General features: G+C 64.3%; 6 protein-coding genes across 8 annotated transcripts; all 6 read left to right on the top strand.

Annotated features, from left to right (window-relative positions):
• Positions 1-62: 62 nt before the first annotated feature.
• Positions 63-3,233, top strand: S100A16 (S100 calcium binding protein A16). Of its 2 annotated transcripts, none has more exons than XM_005533658.3 (3): positions 63-187; positions 2,401-2,562; positions 2,643-3,233. In XM_005533658.3, the coding sequence occupies exons 1-3, from the start codon at positions 182-184 to the stop codon at positions 2,805-2,807; spliced, it is 333 nt and encodes a 110-aa protein (XP_005533715.2). In that variant the 5' UTR covers positions 63-181; the 3' UTR covers positions 2,808-3,233. The 2 variants fall into 2 exon arrangements, with proteins under 2 accessions (XP_005533715.2, XP_014117661.1); XM_014262186.2 differs by lacking the exon at positions 63-187 and adding an exon at positions 1,494-1,753.
• A 1,714-nt stretch (positions 3,234-4,947) lies between these two features.
• LOC102109452 (protein S100-A4-like) lies at positions 4,948-6,471 on the top strand. Its single transcript, XM_005533659.3, has 3 exons — positions 4,948-4,984; positions 5,059-5,206; positions 5,697-6,471. The coding sequence occupies exons 2-3, from the start codon at positions 5,066-5,068 to the stop codon at positions 5,859-5,861; spliced, it is 306 nt and encodes a 101-aa protein (XP_005533716.1). The 5' UTR covers positions 4,948-4,984; positions 5,059-5,065; the 3' UTR covers positions 5,862-6,471.
• A 1,373-nt stretch (positions 6,472-7,844) lies between these two features.
• Positions 7,845-8,910, top strand: LOC102109634 (protein S100-A4). The gene is made up of 3 exons (XM_005533660.3): positions 7,845-7,996; positions 8,415-8,568; positions 8,666-8,910. The coding sequence occupies exons 2-3, from the start codon at positions 8,431-8,433 to the stop codon at positions 8,828-8,830; spliced, it is 303 nt and encodes a 100-aa protein (XP_005533717.1). The 5' UTR covers positions 7,845-7,996; positions 8,415-8,430; the 3' UTR covers positions 8,831-8,910.
• Positions 8,911-11,314: 2,404 nt separating this feature from the next.
• Positions 11,315-12,156, top strand: LOC102109808 (protein S100-A12-like). 2 transcript variants are annotated; one of them, XM_088068592.1, is made up of 3 exons: positions 11,315-11,394; positions 11,486-11,642; positions 11,882-12,156. In XM_088068592.1, the coding sequence occupies exons 2-3, from the start codon at positions 11,490-11,492 to the stop codon at positions 12,098-12,100; spliced, it is 372 nt and encodes a 123-aa protein (XP_087924718.1). In that variant the 5' UTR covers positions 11,315-11,394; positions 11,486-11,489; the 3' UTR covers positions 12,101-12,156. The 2 variants fall into 2 exon arrangements, with proteins under 2 accessions (XP_087924718.1, XP_005533718.2); XM_005533661.3 differs by having other exon boundaries at positions 11,368-11,394; positions 11,489-11,642.
• Positions 12,157-13,991: 1,835 nt separating this feature from the next.
• LOC102112590 (protein S100-A8-like) lies at positions 13,992-15,598 on the top strand. The gene is made up of 4 exons (XM_014262182.2): positions 13,992-14,062; positions 14,178-14,290; positions 14,725-14,935; positions 15,319-15,598. Exons 3-4 carry the CDS (start codon positions 14,744-14,746, stop codon positions 15,481-15,483), a joined length of 357 nt encoding a protein of 118 aa, XP_014117657.2. The 5' UTR covers positions 13,992-14,062; positions 14,178-14,290; positions 14,725-14,743; the 3' UTR covers positions 15,484-15,598.
• A 1,475-nt stretch (positions 15,599-17,073) lies between these two features.
• On the top strand, positions 17,074-18,733 carry LOC102112780 (protein MRP-126-like). The gene is made up of 3 exons (XM_005533676.3): positions 17,074-17,178; positions 17,905-18,063; positions 18,394-18,733. Exons 1-3 carry the CDS (start codon positions 17,170-17,172, stop codon positions 18,574-18,576), a joined length of 351 nt encoding a protein of 116 aa, XP_005533733.2. The 5' UTR covers positions 17,074-17,169; the 3' UTR covers positions 18,577-18,733.
• The last annotated feature ends 506 nt before the right edge of the window (positions 18,734-19,239 follow it).

Below are 19,239 nucleotides of genomic sequence, written 5' to 3'. Positions count from 1 at the left end.
TTTCCCAGGTAAGCGCCGGTCTGGGAACGCCCTGGGAACGTCAGGGAGGGGTGGGAGCCTCCTTAAAAACCCGGCTGGGCCGGAGGGATGGGTGCGAGGTAAGGAGAGAGCGGCGACATCGGCTCCCAGCGCCCGCGAGGCCACAGCGGTGACAGACGGACACAGCGGGACCCCCGGGAGGATGCAGGTGAGGCTCCCGGGGGATTCCCGTTCCCCCCGGGATGGGAACCAGGCCTCGGGCTGAATATTCCACCGGGAAGAGCCCCGGGATGTGCCGCTGCAAGGTCGGGAGGTGGAAATTCCTGGAATCCTTGGGCAGCTGAGAGCGGGGCCGGGCTGGAGGGACCGGCCGGGGTCACCGGGGGGGAACCGGGCTGAGCCCCGGGATGTCCGGAACGGCAGCGGCAGCACCCTCGGACCTTCCCTGGCGCTGCGGAGCTCGGCTTGGGGCAGCCAGCGGGGTCTGGCTCCTGGAAAAGGGGATTTGGCAGCGGGGGAGGCGGGCGGGGAGCGCTGGGGCCGTGTCCGGCTCTGTCCCCGCTCTGGGCGCTGGAGACCGGGCGAGGAGGGACAGGGAGAGGGGAAAGGAGCGGTGGGACCGTGGTGGTGGGAGTGGAGCTGCTGGAGAGCCCCATCGTGCCCATCCCACCCAGCTGGGGCTGTGTGTCACCCCAGTGACCCCGTGTGCCACTCCAGTGTCCCCGTGTCCCATCCCAGTGTCCCCGTGTGCCACCCCGGTGTCCCGGTGCCCCCGGCTGGCCCCGGGGCTGTACCGTGAGTCAGCGGCGGAGCAGCCGCGGTGCCCCAGGGCCGGGCCGGGCGCTGCTGCCAGGGGCCGGTGACACCCGTGGGGACCCGGGCGAGCGCAAGGGGTGCCGGGGGTGCCGGGGCTGCTCCTGCCCCGGTGCTGCCCAATTCCCCCGGCTCACGGGCCGGGATCCCGGTGAGCGGCTCCAATCCGGCGCTGGGACAGCCCCGAAGCCACCCCGGTGGCCGAATCCTGAGAGTTGGGGACAGTCCCCAGCCCTGGGCTGATGGAGTCACCCCGGGGCAGTGACAGCACAGGGACAGCGATGGCTCGGGAGAACACAGGGCCACGCTGAGGCACGTGGGGACAAGGAGAGAGCGAGGGGCCGAGCCCGGTGTCACCTCCCTGTGTCACCTCGGCCTGGGGCTGGGCTGGATCAGGGTGAGGAGAAGGGAAAGGAGCCAAGTTCTGGCACGGGGCAGGTCCCGCCTGCTCCCAGAGCCAGCAGCCGGGCTGGGGACAGCCTGTGCTGATGTCCCCAGAGCGGGGACAGCGCTGGGCCACCCCTGTGCACCCTCCGAGGTCCCTGCGGCCACCACTGCTGTGCTGCTCACTTGTCCCCTGGGCTGCTCACTTGTCCCCTGGGCCGGTCACTTGTCCCCCGGGCTGGTCACTTGTCCCCTGGGCTGGAAGCAAAGGGATGAAGTGACCCCAGCTCCCCCCACTCCCGGCCACCGACGGGGCAGGAAAGAGCCAAGTCCGGCCAAGGTGACGCAGTTTCCGTCCCCTCGCCACCGGGATGTGACGGGGACCATCCTGCCGGGCCCGGCCACAGCCAGGAGCTTCCTGGCTGGGGACAGCCGCGGGGACAGGAGGAACACACCGGGCTCGGAGGGGACCCGGGGCTGTGGGGACACCCTGGGCCGGGCTCGGAGGGGCTCGGCAGGCCGGGACCTGCCCCGCCGGGGAGTTCCCGGAGCCGTGAAGCAACAGGAGGGCTGGCTGGTAATTCCTGCCCCTGCGCTCGGCTCCCAGCCCCATTCCTCCCTAATGAGCTCTGGGAACGGGGCGGCCCCGGCGCTGCTCAGCCCCGCGGCCCCGGGGCCAGAATTACCGGCCCGACCCACGCGCGGGGGCGGCGGGCCCGGGGGGCGGGCGGGGCGGGCCGGGGGCACCGGGAGCTGTGGGGAGGGCACCGGGAGCTGTAGGGAGGGCACTGAGGGCACCCAGGAGTTGTGGGGAGGGCACTGGGGGCACCCAGGCGTTGTGGGGAGGGCACTGGGGGCACCCAGGAGTTGTGGGGAGGGCACTGAGGGCACCCAGGCGTTGTGGGGAGGGCACTGGGGGCACCCAGGAGTTGTGGGGAGGGCACTGAGGGCACCCAGGCGTTGTGGGGAGGGCACTGAGGGCACCCAGGAGTTGTGGGGAGGGCACTGGGGGCACCCAGGAGTTGTGGGGAGGGCACAATTGGCACCGAGGATTTCGGGGGGATGATTCTGTAGGAGCAGCGATGTGGGGAGATGAGAACCCCCCCTCAGCACGGCCGTGGGGTGTTCGCCTCCCCGCGGGGATGGTCTCCGCCAGCCGGGGGCTCGTGGTGGAGACCCCCGCGCCCACCCCAGCGGGGTCTCACCCGACTCCCGTCCCCGCAGGCGACCATGGGCGAGTGCACGGAGCTGGAATGGGCCGTGCAGGTGCTGGTGAACAACTTTGACAAGTACTCGAGCCGCTGCTGCTGCTGCAAGAACCCGCGGCGCATCAGCAAGAAGGATTTTCGGAAGATGCTGAGCCGCGAGCTCAACCACATGCTGACGGTGAGCCCGGGGGTGGCCCGGGGGTCCCGCTCTGTCCCGAGGGGTGTCCCCGGTGTGAGCAGCCCCGCTGTGTCCCGCAGGACACCGGGAACCGCCGCGCCGCCGACAAGCTCATCTGCGACCTGGATGAGAACAAGGACGGGCGCATCAGCTTCCAGGAGTACTGGACCTTGATAGGCGGCATCGCCAGCCCCATCGCGCAGATCATCCGCCAGCAGGAGCAGAGTGTCAAACACACCAAGTAGCGGCTGCTGGACCCTCCCGGAACGCCCCCTGCTCCTCCGAGCCCCCCGCTTTGTGCCCTCCCCGAGCCCCCTTTGCCGAGCAGGACGGGGTCGGGACCCCCCCGGGGTGGGGTTTGGGGTGCGAGGCAGTCGGGGGGCTTCTCCTTGCCCTGCCCTCCTCCTCTTCCTCAAAGGGAGAGGCTCCCCCCGCGTCTGGGGCGGGAATTCTGTCTGTCCTCGGCGCTCCGCTGGCAGAAATCCCATCACGAGCAGCTCCCGCTCTCCCCTTGGGGCTCCCCCCGAAAACGGGGGGCTCTCCTTGGGCAAAGCGTGCTTCTCCCCCCTGCCCAAGGCTCTGCCCTGCCCGGGCCCGGGGCTCGGCGCGGTCCCGGCCGGGTGACACCACCGTGGTTATTTATTGCAGCAATAAAATTCGGAGGAGCAGCGGGTGACGCTCAGGCTTTGCCTTCCCGGGGGGCTGAGAGGGCGGGGGGTCCCCCGGCCTGTCCCCGCCCTGTCCCCGCCCTGTCCCCGCCCTGTTCCCGGTGACAAGGCCGGTCCAGGGCCGTCCGGAGCCACCACGGGGTGTCAGCAGACACCGCTGCCACATTTCTCACCGGAGGGGTCCCCAGGGGGGTCCCGGGCAGGGGGAGAACCGCAGCCCCACATCCCCGGCTGCCCCGACCCCCAATTCCTGTCCTGCACGTCACACGCCCCCCGCCCGGGGTGGGGACAAAGCTCCGCGGGACCCCCGGGACCCCCGGGACCCCCGGGCTGGGCAGGACCCCGGGCCGGCAGCTCGGGCTCTTCCTGGGGATTTTCCACCGGGAAGGGGCTCGGCCGTGGGCGGGAGGCCCCGGGCACCCCCACTCCGAGCACGGGGACCCCCCTGCAGCCCCCCCGGCCCCGGGAGTCCTGCCCGTCCCCCTGCCCACGCAGCCCCCCCGAGCAGCCCCGGGGTCCCGTGAGAAGCCGAACCGGGCCGTGCCCGTGGGAGCGGGCGGGGCCGGGCTGAGTCACGGCCGAGGAATCCCCGCGGGGCGAGGTTCGGGTGTGGCTCAGCCCGGGGGGAGCGGGGCTGGGCCGGGCTCCGCACCTGCGGCTCCCCCGGGACCCCGGAGATCCGGGCCGGAGCCTGGGGGTCTCTCCGGGAGGGACCCTCGGGGCGGGCACCGGCAGCACCCAGCGAGCCATTTCGGGATGCAGCGGAGGGAAACAATCCCGGGAGCTCGTCCCCTGCTCGTGTCCCTTCCCCGGCCCTGCAGGAGACCTGGGGAGACACGGAGGGTCCCGCTTGTCCCTCTAAGAGGACGCCCCCAGATCCCAGAGGATCCCAGAGATCCCAGAGGATCCCAGAGGATCCCAGAGGATCGGAGTGTTCCCTCCCCCGTGAGGGTGGGACAGCACCCACCCCCCCGTCCTGGCTGATGCCAGGAATGCCAGGCCAGCGAGTGTCCCCTCCTTGTCACCGCTGTCCCCCTGTGCCACGAGAACGGGCTCAGCTCAGCCCCCGGCAGCTGCTGCGGGACCTGGGGGACAGGGACCACCCCAAATACACCCGGTGTCACCTCCACAGCCCCAAATACACCCGGTGTCACCTCCACAGCCCCAAATACACCCGGTGTCACCTCTACAACCTCAAATACACCCGGTGTCACCTCCACAGCCCCAAATACACCCGGTGTCACCTCTCCAGCCCCAAATACACCCGGTGTCACCTCTCCAGCCCCAAATACACCCGGTGTCACCTCTCCAGCCCCAAATACACCCGGTGTCACCTCTACAGCCCCAAATACACCCGGTGTCACCTCTCCAGCCCCAAATACACCCGGTGTCACCTCCACAGCCCCAAATACACCCGGTGTCACCTCCACAGCCCCAAATCCTGGCCGGCATTGGGGTCACCGGGCTGGGAGAGCTCCGCGCCCCCCGTCGCGGGGTCCCGGGCGGTTTTGGGGGTCCCGGTGACCCGGGGGGCCCCGAGGGGTGGCGGGCACCCCGCACCTCCCGCTAATGGCATCACACAGCTCGTTAGGCAAAAATGGGGCGCGGGCGAAACCGGGTGCGGGGAGGCGCTGGGAAGGGCGGGGGGCTCGGGGCTGCCGGGGGGGCCGTGCCAGCCCCACCGGGCTATAAATGCCCGCAGCGCCCGGGCTGAGGCACCGCGACTCCTCGGGGAGCTGATCCGCGCTGAGCCGGTGAGTCCCTGCTCCCCGCAGCACCCCAAAAACCGCCCGGGGAGGTGCTGAGGGTGTCCCCGCTGTGTCCCCAGGCTGGCCATGGCGTGTCCCCTGGAGCAGGCGCTGGCCGTGATGGTCACCACCTTCCACAAGTACTCGGGCAAGGAGGGCGACAAGTACAAGCTGAGCAAGGCGGAGCTGAAGGAGCTGCTGAACAAGGAGCTGCCCGTCTTCGGGAGCGTGAGTGGCCGCGGGGACACCCCCGGGGACACCCCCGGGGACACCCCCGGCCCAGGGGGGGTCTCTGAAATTCCCCGAGTGGAATCTGATGGGTTCATCCCACGTGGATGGGGAGGGACGAGGGCCCGAGGGGCTCAGCTGGGGCAGGCGCAGCCCCAAATGAAATTAGTTGTTTTGTTTTTTATTTTTATTTTTAAACCCACAAAAATATTTTGTTCGGGAAAGGAAATCACACCCCGATTTCCATTTATTTTTTTTATCATATTTTTTTTTTTAACCCCCACTTCCCTTTCTTTGGCTTGTGGTTTCAACCGGGAGGCGATTTTTAAATTTTTTTTTTACATTTTTGGCCAAATTTTCCCACATCCGGGAGGATCTTTGGGCACTGCCGAGGACTCCTCCTCCCAGAGGCGAAGGGAAAACCCTCCCTGGGGCTGGGCAGGGGGGTGGGAAGGGGCAGCCCCTCACCCCAAACCCTCTCCCCTGGCAGAAACAAATGGACGAGGCCGAGTTCAAGCGGCTGGTGAACGACCTGGACCACAACAAGGACAACGAGGTGGATTTCAAGGAGTACGTTTGTTTCCTGGCCTGCATCACCATGGGCTTCAACGAGTTCTTCAAGGACGACCCCAGCAAGCAGCACCGCAGGAAGTGAGGCTGCAGGCCGGAGCTCTCAATAAAAGCTTTTCCCCGATCCCGCCTGAGTTCTGGGGTCTCTTCTCAGTCTGAGTTCTGGGGGTTCTGTTCAGGTTCTGCCCAATCCCAGTCTGAGTTTGGGGGGTTCTGTTCAATTTTTGCCCAATTCCGGTTGAGTTCCAGGGTTCTGTTCAGGTTCTCCCCAATCTCAGCTGGGTTCTGGGGGTTCTGTTCAGGTTCTCCCCAGTCCCAGCTGGGTTCTGGGGTTCTGTTCAGGTTCTCCCCAATCTCAGCTGGGTTCTGGGGGTTCTGTTCAGGTTCTCCCCACTCCCAGCTGGGTTCTGGGGTTCTGTTCAGGTTCTCCCCGCTCCCAGCTGGGTTCTGGGGGTTCTGTTCAGGTTCTCCCCAGTCCCAGCTGGGTTCTGGGGTTCTGTTCAGGTTCTCCCCACTCCCAGCTGGGTTCTGGGGTTCTGTTCAGGTTCTCCCCACTCCCAGCTGGGTTCTGGGGGTTCTGTTCAGGTTCTCCCCGCTCCCAGCTGGGTTCTGGGGTTCTGTTCAGGTTCTCCCCGCTCCCAGCTGGGTTCTGGGGGTTCTGTTCAGGTTCTCCCCGCTCCCAGCTGGGTTCTGGGGTTCTGTTCAGGTTCTCCCCACTCCCAGCTGGGTTCTGGGGGTTCTGTTCAGGTTCTCCCCGCTCCCAGATGGGTTCTGGGGTTCTGTTCAGGTTCTCCCCGCTCCCAGCTGGGTTCTGGGGTTCTGTTCAGGTTCTCCCCAATCTCAGCTGGGTTCTGGGGTTCTGTTCAGGTTCTCCCCGCTCCCAGCTGGGTTCTGGGGTTCTGTTCAGGTTCTCCCCAGTCCCAGCTGGGTTCTGGGGGTTCTGTTCAGGTTCTCCCCGCTCCCAGCTGGGTTCCAGGCAGCGGGCACAGGGTGACTCACCCCTTCCTCCATCTCCGTGGGTTTTTCCACTGCTCGGCTCAGCCCCAGGAGGCGTTTTTTGTCTCTTTTTTTGGAGAAGTTTGAGCAAAAACAACTCTTGGACATTCCTCCCCCAGCCCGAATGTTCTGGGGAGGGTTCGGGGCGCTTCAGGCCAGCACAGAGAGGATTCGGGTGGCCACGAGGTGCCCTGGGTGACACCTCGGGGCTGGGGGGACACGAAGGCACAGGGTGTCCCCGGTGCCAGCATCCCCCGGGATTTGGGAGCTCCCCCGCTCCCAGCAGCTCCGGGCAGCTCGGGGCAGCTTTGGGAAACCCTCAGCTGCTCTCCGGCTTTCCAGAGAAACAATCCCGAGTGTAAAACCCCCCCAAAAGCGGGGCAGAGCTGCCAGACCCCGTCCCCAAATCCTCCAGGTCTTTCCCGAGCCCTTCCAGGTCCTTCCAGGAGCTCCAAACTTTCCCCAGCCCCTTTATAAAGAGTCCCCGGAGCTTCTGCCCTTCCCAGTAACTCCCACAAATTCCCACTCGCTTAATGGCGTGACGAGCTTCAACCTCGGGCGCTTCTCCTGCCAAAACGTACAGACCCCCGCCCCGAGCTGGGGAGGCACCGAGGGGGGCTTGGTGAGCTCCCAAATCCCCCCGAGGGTGGGAGTTTTGTCCCCGTTTTTGTCGCTCGGGTCCCTGCGGTGGCTGAGGGACACTCGGGGCTGGAAGGAGCCGGTTCCCGGCGCTCCCCGCAGCTCCCGCACTCGTGCCCGGGCCACGCCGCCACCGAAACAGCTCCGTTACACAACGGGGAGCGGCGACGGGAAACAGAAATCGCTGCCAGGCGACTGGAAAACAGAAAAAAAAACCTCGTCTCGACACCACCCCCGCGGCCGAGCCCCGCTGGCTCCCGGACATCCCTGGGGATGCTGCCAGAAGCGGCGCGGGTGGCACCTGGCAGCGCCACCTGCCCCGAATCCCGAGGGATTCTCCCGGCCCAGGTGGTCCCTGGCCAGCCCCACGGGCACGTTTTGCTCCTCCTCACCCAGCCCGGCCCCCGTGGCAGCTCCCGGGGTTTCCTTTCTCCTCCTTTTCTCCTTTCCCAGCCGTGTCCGGGCGGGCTGGGGAGCGGCGGTGCCGCCCCGGCCGGGTGTGTCCAGGCCGGGCTATAAATGCCAGGGCCTGGCTCCGGCTCCCCTTCCTCCCTCCCGTCCTCCCGTGTCCCGTCCGAGCTCTCGGTGAGTCCGTTCGCCCCCTCTCTCCCCTCTCCAGATGTTCTCCAGATGTTGCCGCATCCCCCCGGCAGGGAGCGGGAGGTTCCCGCTGGGAATTCGGATTTCACCTGCCAGGGCTGGAAAAGCTCCTGAGCTCCTTCCCTGCCCGAGGGGGCTGCGGCCTCCCCGCTTTTCCCTCTGTTCGGGAGGTGTCCCAGCCCGGCCGGAGGGGGAAGGGAGAACCGGGGAGGGAACCGGGGAGAGAACCGAGGAGGGGGAACCGGGGGAAACCGGGGAGGAACCGGGGAGGGAACCGGGGGGGAACCGGCCGGAGGAACCGGGGAGGGAACCGGGGGAGAACCAGGGCGCATCCCGGGATGTGCTGGGGGCTGGGAGGGGCCGGAGGATTCCAAACTCCCGAGTCCCGTCCCTGTGTCCCCAGGCTTGCCGCTGTCGCCATGGAGTGTCCCCTGGAGCAGGCGCTGGCCGTGATGGTCGCCACCTTCCACAAGTACTCGGGCAAGGAGGGCGACAAGTACAAGCTGAGCAAGGCGGAGCTGAAGGAGCTGCTCCTGAAGGAGCTGCCGAGCTTCAGCGTAAGCGCCGCATCCCCAGGGAATCCCGGAAATCCCGGGAATTCCGGGACGCGCAAACCACGAGTTTAACGCCCCGTTTTTCCCTCCCCCCGGGCAGAAACAAACCAGCGAGGCGAGTTTACAGAAGCTCATGAGCAACCTGGACAGCAACAGCGACAGCGAGGTGGATTTCCAGGAGTACGTGACCTTCCTGGCCTGCATGGCCATGATGTGCAACGACTTCTTCCAGGACCTGCCCGACAAGATGCCGCGCAGGAAGTGAGGGCAGGGCCCTGTCACCGCTCTCTGGGACCTTCCCGTTGTCCTCCCGATGACATTTCAATAAATTTTGATTCAAACGAAGCGTTTTGTGCCCGTCTCTCCCCGGGGCGCGGGCGTTGTCGCTGGGGGAAGCCCCCGCTCGCCCTCCGCCGGGCCGGGAGCGATCCCGGGCTGGGTCTGGCTCTGCCCCGGGGCGGATTCTGCGTTCCCCGAGGCCTCTCGAGCCGCCCCCGGGGCCGCTCCCCGGCAGCCACGCCGGGCTGACTCAGCCGTGCCCCGCCGCTCCTGCCCTGCGCTCCCGGGAGCTGCTGAACCCCGCCGGGACGGGCGGCCGGGGAGCGGCCGGGGCTGGGATCGCGGTGAGCGGTGATCGGGGTCTGTCCCTCAGCTGTCGCCGTGGCAGGCGGGACCCTCGCCCCCTCCCCAGCCCCGGTGCCGCGGGGTTTCGGCCGCGTTCCTGCCCGGGGCGCGGTTGTGCGGAGCAGCCGCTTCCCGGTGCTCCGGGCTTGGGGCACAGCCCTGACGTGATGACGGAGCTTTTGCAATCCCTGTGATCCCGGGATTCTAAGGTTTAGGAAAAAACCCAAATCCATCCCTCCAGGCTCAGTGGATCCCCAGAGCACGGGGCTGCAGCGCTGTCTGGGCACGCGGTTTCGGGGGATTTGGGGGATTTGGGGCAGCAAATGGCAGCAGGAGGAGCCACAGTGAGCGCCTGTCCCTCCCTCCCTCCCCAGCCACCCCTCTCTGTCCCCACGGCTCACAGGTGTCCCTGTCCCCTCTCTGTCCCCACGGCTCACAGGTGTCCGTGTCCCCTCTCTGTCCCCATGGCTCACAGGTGTCCCTGTCCCCTCTCTGTCCCCACGGCTCACAGGTGTCCCTGTCCCCTCTCTGTCCCCATGGCTCACAGGTGTCCGTGTCCCCTCTCTGTGCCCATGGCTCACAGGTGTCCGTGACCCCTCTCTGTGCCCATGGCTCACAGGTGTCCGTGTCCCCTCTCTGTCCCCACGGCTCACAGGTGTCCGTGTCCCCTCTCTGTCCCCACGGCTCACAGGTGTCCGTGTCCCCTCTCTGTCCCCACGGCTCACAGGTGTCCCTGTCCCCTCTCTGTCCCCATGGCTCACAGGTGTCCCTGTCCCCTCTCTGTCCCCATGGCTCACAGGTGTCCGTGTCCCCTCTCTGTGCCCATGGCTCACAGGTGTCCCTGTCCCCTCTCTGTCCCCACGGCTCACAGGTGTCCCTGTCCCCTCTCTGTCCCCATGGCTCACAGGTGTCCGTGTCCCCTCTCTGTGCCCATGGCTCACAGGTGTCCGTGACCCCTCTCTGTCCCCATGGCTCACAGGTGTCCGTGACCCCTCTCTGTCCCCATGGCTCACAGGTGTCCGTGTCCCCTCTCTGTGCCCATGGCTCACAGGTGTCCCTGTCCCCTCTCTGTCCCCACGGCTCACAGGTGTCCCTGTCCCCTCTCTGTCCCCACGGCTCACAGGTGTCCGTGTCCCCTCTCTGTCCCCACGGCTCACAGGTGTCCGTGTCCCCTCTCTGTCCCCATGGCTCACAGGTGTCCCTGTCCCCTCCCCACGTGGCCCAGCCACGCCCTCACACATCCCCAGGCTTGTCTCAACCCGTGTCCCTGTCGGGTCACCCGTGTCCCTCTGTGTGTCCCTTTCCTGGCAAGGACCTGCCCGTCCCCATCCCAAACCCCTTTGTCTCCCTCTTTTGCAATTTCGTGTTTTCCTGGCAGCGGCTCCTCGCGCTCCGGGGTTCCCAGGCTGGTCGGGAGATGTTTCACCACCGCTGCCATTCCCACTTCCCAAAAACCTTAATGGCCAAAAATCTGAATCCTGGGGCTCCTCCCCAGCCCCCTCCAGACAAACCGAGGTTTTGCAGCTCCTTCTGGGCACTGGGAATACTGGGAGGGCTCCGTGTGGGGCACTGGGATCCCCCCGGGACTGGGGGGACAGCTGGGGACGGGCAGCATTTGCCAATGCCCTGGGTTGTCATCAGGCAACAATTCCAGCTGCTGGGAAGTGCCACCTCCCAGGACCGGCTGGCAGAGTTCTGACACGCCAGCGCGCCCGGATTGGAGTCCCTGGGATCAGGGGGAATGTCCCCATGGAGGGGTGGGATGTGCTGGCCACATCCAGCAGCCAAATTCACCAAAAACATCACCCACAACTGATCGAAACCAGCGTCATCCCTCTGGAGACCCCCAGCCAGAAAAGTTCCTCTGCCAACATCTCCCTCAAACGCTGGGGGAATGTTCCAGAAAAGCCCCTGTGCCATCGCTGACCCCCGGGGCTGCCCTGTCACCAATGCCATTTTTGGCATTTCCTTGTTTTGCCTGACAGGTTTGGGGCTTCCCCTCCCTGGAGAAGAGTTCCTGGAGCCGGGTGAGAAACCCGAAATCCTCACCTGGGCGTGCTGCGCTGCCTTGCACAATTCCCGGGGTTATTGCCCCGAAGGGAAGCGGAGGCTGGGAGCCCCGGGAGGGTATAAAAGGTGTCGTCCCCAGCTGAGCATCGCTCCATCCATCCCCGCTGCTCCTGCAGAGCCCAGAACTCCTCCAAGGTGAGCAGCTCCTTCCAGCCGGCGCCCCTGGGATGAGCGGACGGCCATCCCGGGGTTCCATCCAAGGTTTGTGCCCTTTGTCCCTTCCCAGCAGGATGAAAACCGACCTGGAGCTGGCGCTGGAATGCGCCATCAATGTCTACCACCGGTACGCGGCGCGGCGCCCCATCGACGACTACCTGAGCAAGAACGAGTTCTCCAAGCTGCTCAAGGAGACGGCCGAGCCTTTCCTCCGGAACACGGTGCCGGTGAGGTCCCGGAGCCCCGGGATGGGCTGGTGGGGAAGGGCCTGGGAGATCCCCTCGTTCTGGGGCTGTTGGGCAGGGACAGCTCCCGCCAGGGTCAGATCTCACCCTGGACGCTTCCAGGGATGGAGGAGCCGAGCGCTGCGGGATCCCTGGGGATGGAGGCGCTCGGGAGCTTCCCCAAAAGGGTTTTTTTGGGGTTCAGCCCGAGCTGACTCTGCTCCCCGCTTGTCCCGCCGCAGCCCAACACGAGCACCGACACCTACATCAGCCAGCTCTTCGCCAAAGCCGACGCCAACCACGACGGCCGCCTCAAGTTCACCGAGTTCCTGACCACGCTGAGCCTCGTGGCCATCGATGCCCACAACAGGTCCCACGAGGGCCCTGGTGCTGGCCACGACCACGGCCACGACCATGACCACGGGCACGGGCACGGGCACGGGCACGGGCACCATCACTGAAACCTCTCCCACGCTGGCTGAGCCACGGGACTCTGCCTGGAGCCTCAGCCCCTGCCCGTAACCAAACCTTTGTCACCTGCTTCTGCTTGGTGGCATTGAAATAAAATCTCTTCCTCTGAGCACCAAACCCAGCTGTGTTCCGTGTCCTGCTGCCACATCCTGGGGGTGTCAAATCCCAGGGGTGTCAAATCCCAGGGGGGTCACATTCTGGGGATGTCATATTCTGGGGGTGCCACATCCTGGGGGTGTCAAATCCCAGGGGTGTCACATTCTGGGGATGTCACATTTCGAGGCTGCCACATTTTGGGGGTCTCCCATTCCAAGGGTGTCACATTCTGGGGGTGCCACATTCTGGGGGTGCCACATCCCAAGGGTGCCACATTTGAGGGGTGTCACATCCCAGGGGTGTCACATTCGAGGGGTGTCACATCCCAGGGGTGTCACATTCGAGGGGTGTCACATCCCAGGGGTGTCACATTCTGGGGGTGCCCCATCCCAGGGGTGTGTGGGACGTTTTTGCAGCCCCCAAAACAACCACGAGCAAGGAACGAGGCCGAGGGGTTCCGGGGGCTCCGGGGGTTCCGGGGGCTCCATCCTGGGAGCCGCTCAGAGGAGCGGCCGCTCCGCAGAAGGAGTCAAACATTTCATGGTTGGGGACACGTCCCCGAGGTCACCACACACCTAAAAGTCACCGTGGGCTCCTGGGGACAGAAACGGGAGTGGAAAAGAGCTCCTGGATCCGTCAGTGAGGGGACACTGAGGGGACACCCACAGCTCCAGGAGCCTGTCCCGGGTGAAACCAGCGGGGTTGGGGTGGGCTGGGCATCCCCAGCTGCCTCCCCCTCGGGTTTTAGGGAAAAACTGGGAAAGTTGGGAAAGGGGCAGCATGTGGGAGCTGCAGCAGAGCGTCAGCCGCTTTCCCTGCCAGCTGGGGAACCAGGATGCGGATTGGGGTGGGTGACACTCCGGTTTGGGGTGGGTAACACTGGTTTGGGGTGGGTGACACTGGTTTGGGGTGGGTGACACTGGTTTGGGGTGGGTGACACTCCGGTTTGGGGTGGGTGACACTGGTTTGGGGTGGGTGACACTGGTTTGGGGTGGGTGACACTCCGGTTTGGGGTGGGTGACACTCCGGTTTGGGGTGGGTGGCACTCCGGTTTGGGGTGGGTGACACTCCGGTTTGGGGTGGGTGACACTCCATTTTGGGATGGGTGACACTGGTTTGGGGTGGGTGACACTCCGGTTTGGGGTGGGGGACACTCCGGTTTGGGGTGGGTGACACTCCGAAAGGAGCGGGAAACAAGAGGAGCAGTGAAATGAGTCAGGGATACCGGAATCAAATCCCTGCAATGCCCTGGGGACACAGGAACATCTCCAAACAGGGATGGGCACCCCGGGCTGGGCTGGTCCTTCCGCCTTCCTCCCACCCATTGTCGGATTTTAAATCTCCCCATTGTCTGCCCCTTCTTGTCCCTAACACGCGTGACACGGAGGTGACAATTGCAAAACACGCTGCAGTTCCTGCACCGGCCAGAGAAGACCCTGATTTGGGTTTTCTTCTGGTTTTTTGCCCGGTTTCCTCCAGAAAAACCTCTGGAGCGTGAGCAGAGGTCTGGTACAAACAGAAAACAATGGAAAATATTCTGGAAAACAAGTTATAAAATACTGCTGCGTTGTCTTGGGCGGTGTCCAGCCAGCTGGGCTGGTAGAAAACAGAAATCACATTAAAAACCCGTCCAGGGGACAAAGCCATCCCTGTTTCCAGGCGAAACAACCCCATTTGCTCCTGCAGCAGAAGGAAAATGTGCAAATTTCTCGTGGCGTTGCAAAACACCCCAAGTTTTGGCAACTTCTCGAACGGCCTTGCCCTCGCCGTCGAGGTGTGACAAAGCCGGGGTTTTTCCCCTCCCTGAGCCCTGTCAGAGGTGGTGGAGGGGGCAAGGAGAACATTTCCAAAGCCCGGTGGGTGCAACCAGGAACTGCTGAGCGGAGGAATGAGGCCGGGAGGGGCTGAGGGGCTCCCACCTGGCAATTTCCAGGTGCGGGAAACGGGAGCTCAAGCCGATGCTTGTGGCAGGTGTGTCACCAGCTCTGATGAAAGAGGACCTGAGACAGGTATAAAAAGGCCGGTCCAGGCTCCTGGGTCACACCGACAGATCCATCCCCTGCAAAGCCTCCTCGGAGACCAGGGTGAGTGGGACGAGGATGGTCCTGGAAGGGAGAGCGATGAGGGAGATGCGGTTTGGGACGCGGCCTCAGCCCAGGGCGATGGATTCTCCTCGGGGTAGAGCAGGAGGCCGGTTTGGGTTGGAAAATGAATTCCCGGCGTTTTGGTGCCATCCTTGGTGGAGGCATCGCTAATTCTGCGGCCTCTGCCCTGAACCCCTGGTGGCCTGACCCTGCTGCCCTCACCTGAAAAACGTCCCCAGGAGTGTGGGAATGAGGTGCTTCCCTGGAAAAGCCAAACTGGAGCCGGATCCCAGCAATTTCCCCAAATCCCCTCATTTTCTGCTCCGCACCAGGGAGCTGAAGGTGCCCCGGGCTCAGCCCCAGCAGGACGAGGCTCCAGGCGCAGCTGCCGCTGGTTTTTGTCTCCTCTCACGGCTCCGAGGTTTGTCCTGCAGGTACCTCCGGAGCTCAGCCATGTCCTCCAGCAGCCACAGCCACGCCGGGAGCCGGCAGTTCCCCGGGAATTGCACCTTGGAGAAGGCCCTGCAGACCCTGGTGGACGTTTTCCACCAGTACAGCATCCGCCAGGGCGAGATCGACCTGCTCAGCCTCAGCGACTTCAGGACGCTGCTGACGGAGCAGGCGCCGTCCTTCCTGGGGAGCTGCGTGAGTGCCGGGGGGACGATCCCGCCGGGATGGGGAGCAGGGCTGGGGGCTCCTGGAGACCCCCAGCTGGGGCTCAGCCCTCCTCTTCCTCCTGCCGCCGGGTTTGGGACAAAAACCTGTCCCCAAATGGGGTTTGGGACAAAACCCTGTTCCCTCTGGAGTTTGGGACAAAACCCTGTCCTCAATGGGGTTTGGGACAAAACCTTGTCCCCTCTGGGGTTTGGGACAAAACCTTGTCCTCCCTGGGGTTCCACCTGGGGCTAAGGGCAAGGCAGGGGAGGGTCAGGACATCCTGCAGCTCCCAAACCCTTCCCAGGGCAGGGAAGGAGCTGAAGGCTCCCCCCGGGGAGGGACGTGACCCCCTGTCCTGTCCCCAATCGCAGAACAGGAACCAGGCTGGCTACTTGGAGAAGCTTTTCCAAGAGACCGACCTGAACAAGGACAAGGAGCTGAGCTTCGAGGAGTTCACCGTCGTGCTGAGCAAGGTGGCCGACGACGCCCACCGCATCAGCCACAGCTCCGAGCGCTGCGGGCCCGACCGGGACTGAGCCTGGGCACGGAAACCGGGCAGAGGGAAGCTTTGGGAATTTGGGAATTGGGCTCTGGCTGCTCCCAGCCTGCTCGGGACAGCCCCGCTCACGGCACAATAAAGCATCGCTTGAAGTTCTCCGAGTATTTCCCGTCTCCTCACCCGTCCCGGGGGGGCGGGAGGGGCAGCGCCTGCGGGGTCACCCCGGCGTGACAAAGCTGCTGTTCCCCTGCAAGGACACCTGCAGAGCCACCAGAGTCACCAGCGCCTGTCCCTGTGACCCCCAGCACTGCCCCTTGTCCCCGCAGAGCCACCACAGCGGTGCCAGCACTGACCACCCACAGCCTGGGGGCTCAGCCCTGGCTCAGGGACCCCCCCCGTGCCACCCCCCGTGCCCCACCCTTGTCCCCCTGCCGCCCCCGGGGTGATCAGAGTGACCCAAGGAGGTTTCCTGAGATTGCACCCAAAGGCTGCAACGCCGGCCCCGCGTTGTGAAACGTCCCCCGATTGTCCCCAGATGTTGTGAGCAGCAGAACCCCCCCGTTGTGAAAGCAGAGCGCCCCACCGGCCAGGGCTGGGGGGCCGGGGGGGCCGGGGGGCGGAATCACGGCTCCCCGGGGTGATTTCACTGGGAAAGACTCCCAGGATGGAGCCCAACCTGCCCCTTGTCCCCAGCTGGTCACTCAGAGCGACGTCCAGCCCTTCCCTGGACACCTCCAGGGACGGGGAGTCCAAACCTCCCTGCCCTGAGCGCCCTTTCCAGGAGGAAATTCCCTCTGGAAGCCCAGGGCTGCGGCTCCTTCCATGCTCTGGAGCTCCTGGACTCGCCCCAGGCCCGTCTGGGGCTTTGTTTTGGTCCCCACTTCGTGTCCGAGAGCAGCCCGAGGCTTGAACAAACCCCAGAGGAGCGAGCTGAGCCAGCAGGCAGCTCATTTTAATGAGGAAACGGCGGAAAATCTCGTTTTGCTCCCAAACTCGGCAGCTCTGAGCTGCCAGGCCAACAACACAAAAAATCCACGAGGTGAGGACCGAGCCCTGGAAAAGTGGGGAAGGGGGAAAGTAAATAAAAATAAAAATGAGATAAAATGCGTCTTTGAGCCAGACCTGGGCTCTGCAGCTCAGGGCACGCCTGGGCTGGGGAGGAGCCAGGGGGGAAATGGAACTCCTGGAGCTCTGCCAGGCTGGGAACACGCCCGGCTCACCTTTCCCGGGGTGGCTGCAGGTGACACCGCTGTCACACAGCCAGCAGCGCTCGGAGCTCGGCTCCGGGGAGGTTGGAGCCGCTGGGTTTGGAGGTTTTTTCCACGCTGAGGGGCGCTGGGAAGCCGCGGGATGCCGGGATGAACTTTGGGAACGAGCTGCTTGGAGCAGGGCAGGGACGGAGCCGTGGCACCACAAACCACAAAAGGAGGGAAATTGTGGAAGAATCCCAAGGGAAAGGGGTTTGGGATTTTGCCAGGAGCTGGTGGAGAATCTCAGCAGGTGAGGGGACAGGGCCGCCCCCACCCGAGCCCGGGCCACCCCGACCTTGGGGGAAAAGCCACAGAGCCCCTTTTAGGGGAACTGCCCCGGAGCCTTGAGCAACCCCGGGGCGCTGCGGGGCCGGGCGGGAGCGGGGCTGAAACGGGGACATTTCACAACGGGCCGGGCTATAAGAGACCCCGCCGTGACACCGGCCCCAGGGGGACCTCACCGCCGTGACACGATGAGCAAGGCAAGTCCGGGGGGAGCTGAAGGTGTCCGTGCTCTTTTCCAGGTCCTGGGATCCTCGGGGAGCTTCTCTTCATCCCAGCGCCGGGTCCCGGCTGAGCGAAACCATCTCCACGGGGCCGTGAGGAGAGAGGGTTTCTCCTGGGAGAGGTTCCTGACCACCAAAGAGGCTCCTGGATGTCTGGGCTGTGTCCCCACTGAGGGTTTTGGGGTGTTGTCACTTGCTCTGTGTCCCCACTGAGGGTTTTGGGGTGTTGTCACCTGCTCTGTGTCCCCACAGAGATTTTTTGGGATGTTATCAGCTGCTCGGGTTGGTTTATCAGCAGAGCCAGGCTTAGACAATTTTGGGGTTTTGGGGACAAACCTCAGCTCTCGTTTGTGGGTGCACAGGGCAGAGGCTGCGGGGTCCTTCCTGAGGCTCCTTGGAGGAAACTCCAACAGCTCCTGCTCATCCCCAGCCGAGGGACAGCTGAGCCCAGCCCGGCTGTGTCCTGATCCCGATCCCGACCCCGATCCCGATCCCGATCCCGACCCCGACCCCGACCCCGACCCCGATCCCGATCCCGATCCCGACCCCGACCCCGACCCCGACCCCGATCCCGATCCCGATCCCGACCCCGATCCTGATCCCGATCCCGATCCCGATCCCGATCCCGATCCCGATCCCGATCCCGATCCCGATCCCGACGGGTTATCCCAGGCTTTCCCGGACATTTCGTTTCTCCCCCAGGGCCAGCAGAGCCAGGAGCCGCTGTCGGAGCTGGAGAAGGCCATGGACGTCATCATCGACGTCTTCCACCAGTACTCCCGGCGGGAGGGGGACAGGGACACCCTGAGCAAGAACGAGCTCAAGCTGATGATTGAGAAGCAGCTGGCGAATTACCTCAAGGTGAGGGGGCCCCAGGGCCTGGGTGTCCCCGGGGTTGGGATTCACCCCCTCCCCACTCCGCTCTCCTGCCCAACCACCCCGTCCCAAACATTCTCCGTGAAGGAACCCTCACAGCTCTGGGTGAACCTGCAGCCCCTCATCCCCTTCTCCACAAAAAATCAGCCCAAAATCTCCTTTTCACCCCCCCCAAATCCCTTTTTTTTTTTTTTTTAATTTTTGGAACTCACTTAAAGCCAAAGGAAAGATTTTCCCAGCCAGGGGGAGTTTTGAGATTTTGAGTTGCAAACGAGGGGGTTTTGCCCTCCTCACCCTCCTCCTCCTCCTTGGCAGCACGTGAAGAACAAGGCCACCATCGACCAGATCATGAAGGACCTGGACGTCAACAAGGACGCCCAGATCAGCTTCGGCGAGATGATGCTGCTGGTCACCCGCGTCACCTGCGCCACCCACGAGCACCTGCACGAGGTGGAGGACCAGCAGCACCAGCACCACCACCACCAGCACCACCACTGAGGCTCCTTCCCTGCCCTCCGAGGGATCTTCCCGCTTGGAAAAGGCTCCCAAGCCCAATCCCGCCTGGAGCCGCCGCTCCCTGCCCGCCTCCCTCCTTCCCTCCCTCCCCGCGCCGCGGTTTTGCTGCCGAATAAAGATTTACCCCGAGGCTGCCGAAGCTCTCCTGTGTCCCTCTGGGTTTTCCGGGGCTTTTCTCTCCTCGAAGAGGGCGAATCCACCTTTGGGACAGGCTGCGGGTTCCCAGGGCTGGGGAGGATGCTTGGGAATTTGGGATTCGGCACTCAGAGGTCGGGATTGCACCAGGGTTTGATGGATTTTTGCATTTCCACTTGGAAAAAAAAACCCAAACCCATATTTTGGCCTGGAAACTCTCCACAGGTGTCCCAAGCCTGAGCTGTGGTGGTGGGGAGGAGCTGGGAGGGAGGATGGGGAGGGATGAGCACTATTTCCTGGAGGAAAACCCTTTTTTGGGCATTTTAGCTCCACAGGTGGGGGATGGACACGTTAAGTTTTGGGCAGCTGCTCTCGGCCTGGACAAGAACGGGAAAAAAACCCAATTCCTCACTCAGAACCCCCCAAATCTGCACCAAAAAAATTATAAAAATGTTCATTTGTTAAAAACATCAGCTGCTTTCCAGAGGGAAACATGGATGGAGCCGCTGA

This window comes from Pseudopodoces humilis, chromosome 31 (genome assembly GCF_049639895.1).
Source record: "Pseudopodoces humilis isolate 2021_Gansu_Grassland_sample_001 chromosome 31, ASM4963989v1, whole genome shotgun sequence".
In the NCBI taxonomy this organism is placed as follows: domain Eukaryota; kingdom Metazoa; phylum Chordata; class Aves; order Passeriformes; family Paridae; genus Pseudopodoces; species Pseudopodoces humilis.
The sequence above is the reverse complement of the archived record's forward strand: the minus strand, read 5'-3'. Positions and strand labels throughout refer to the sequence as shown.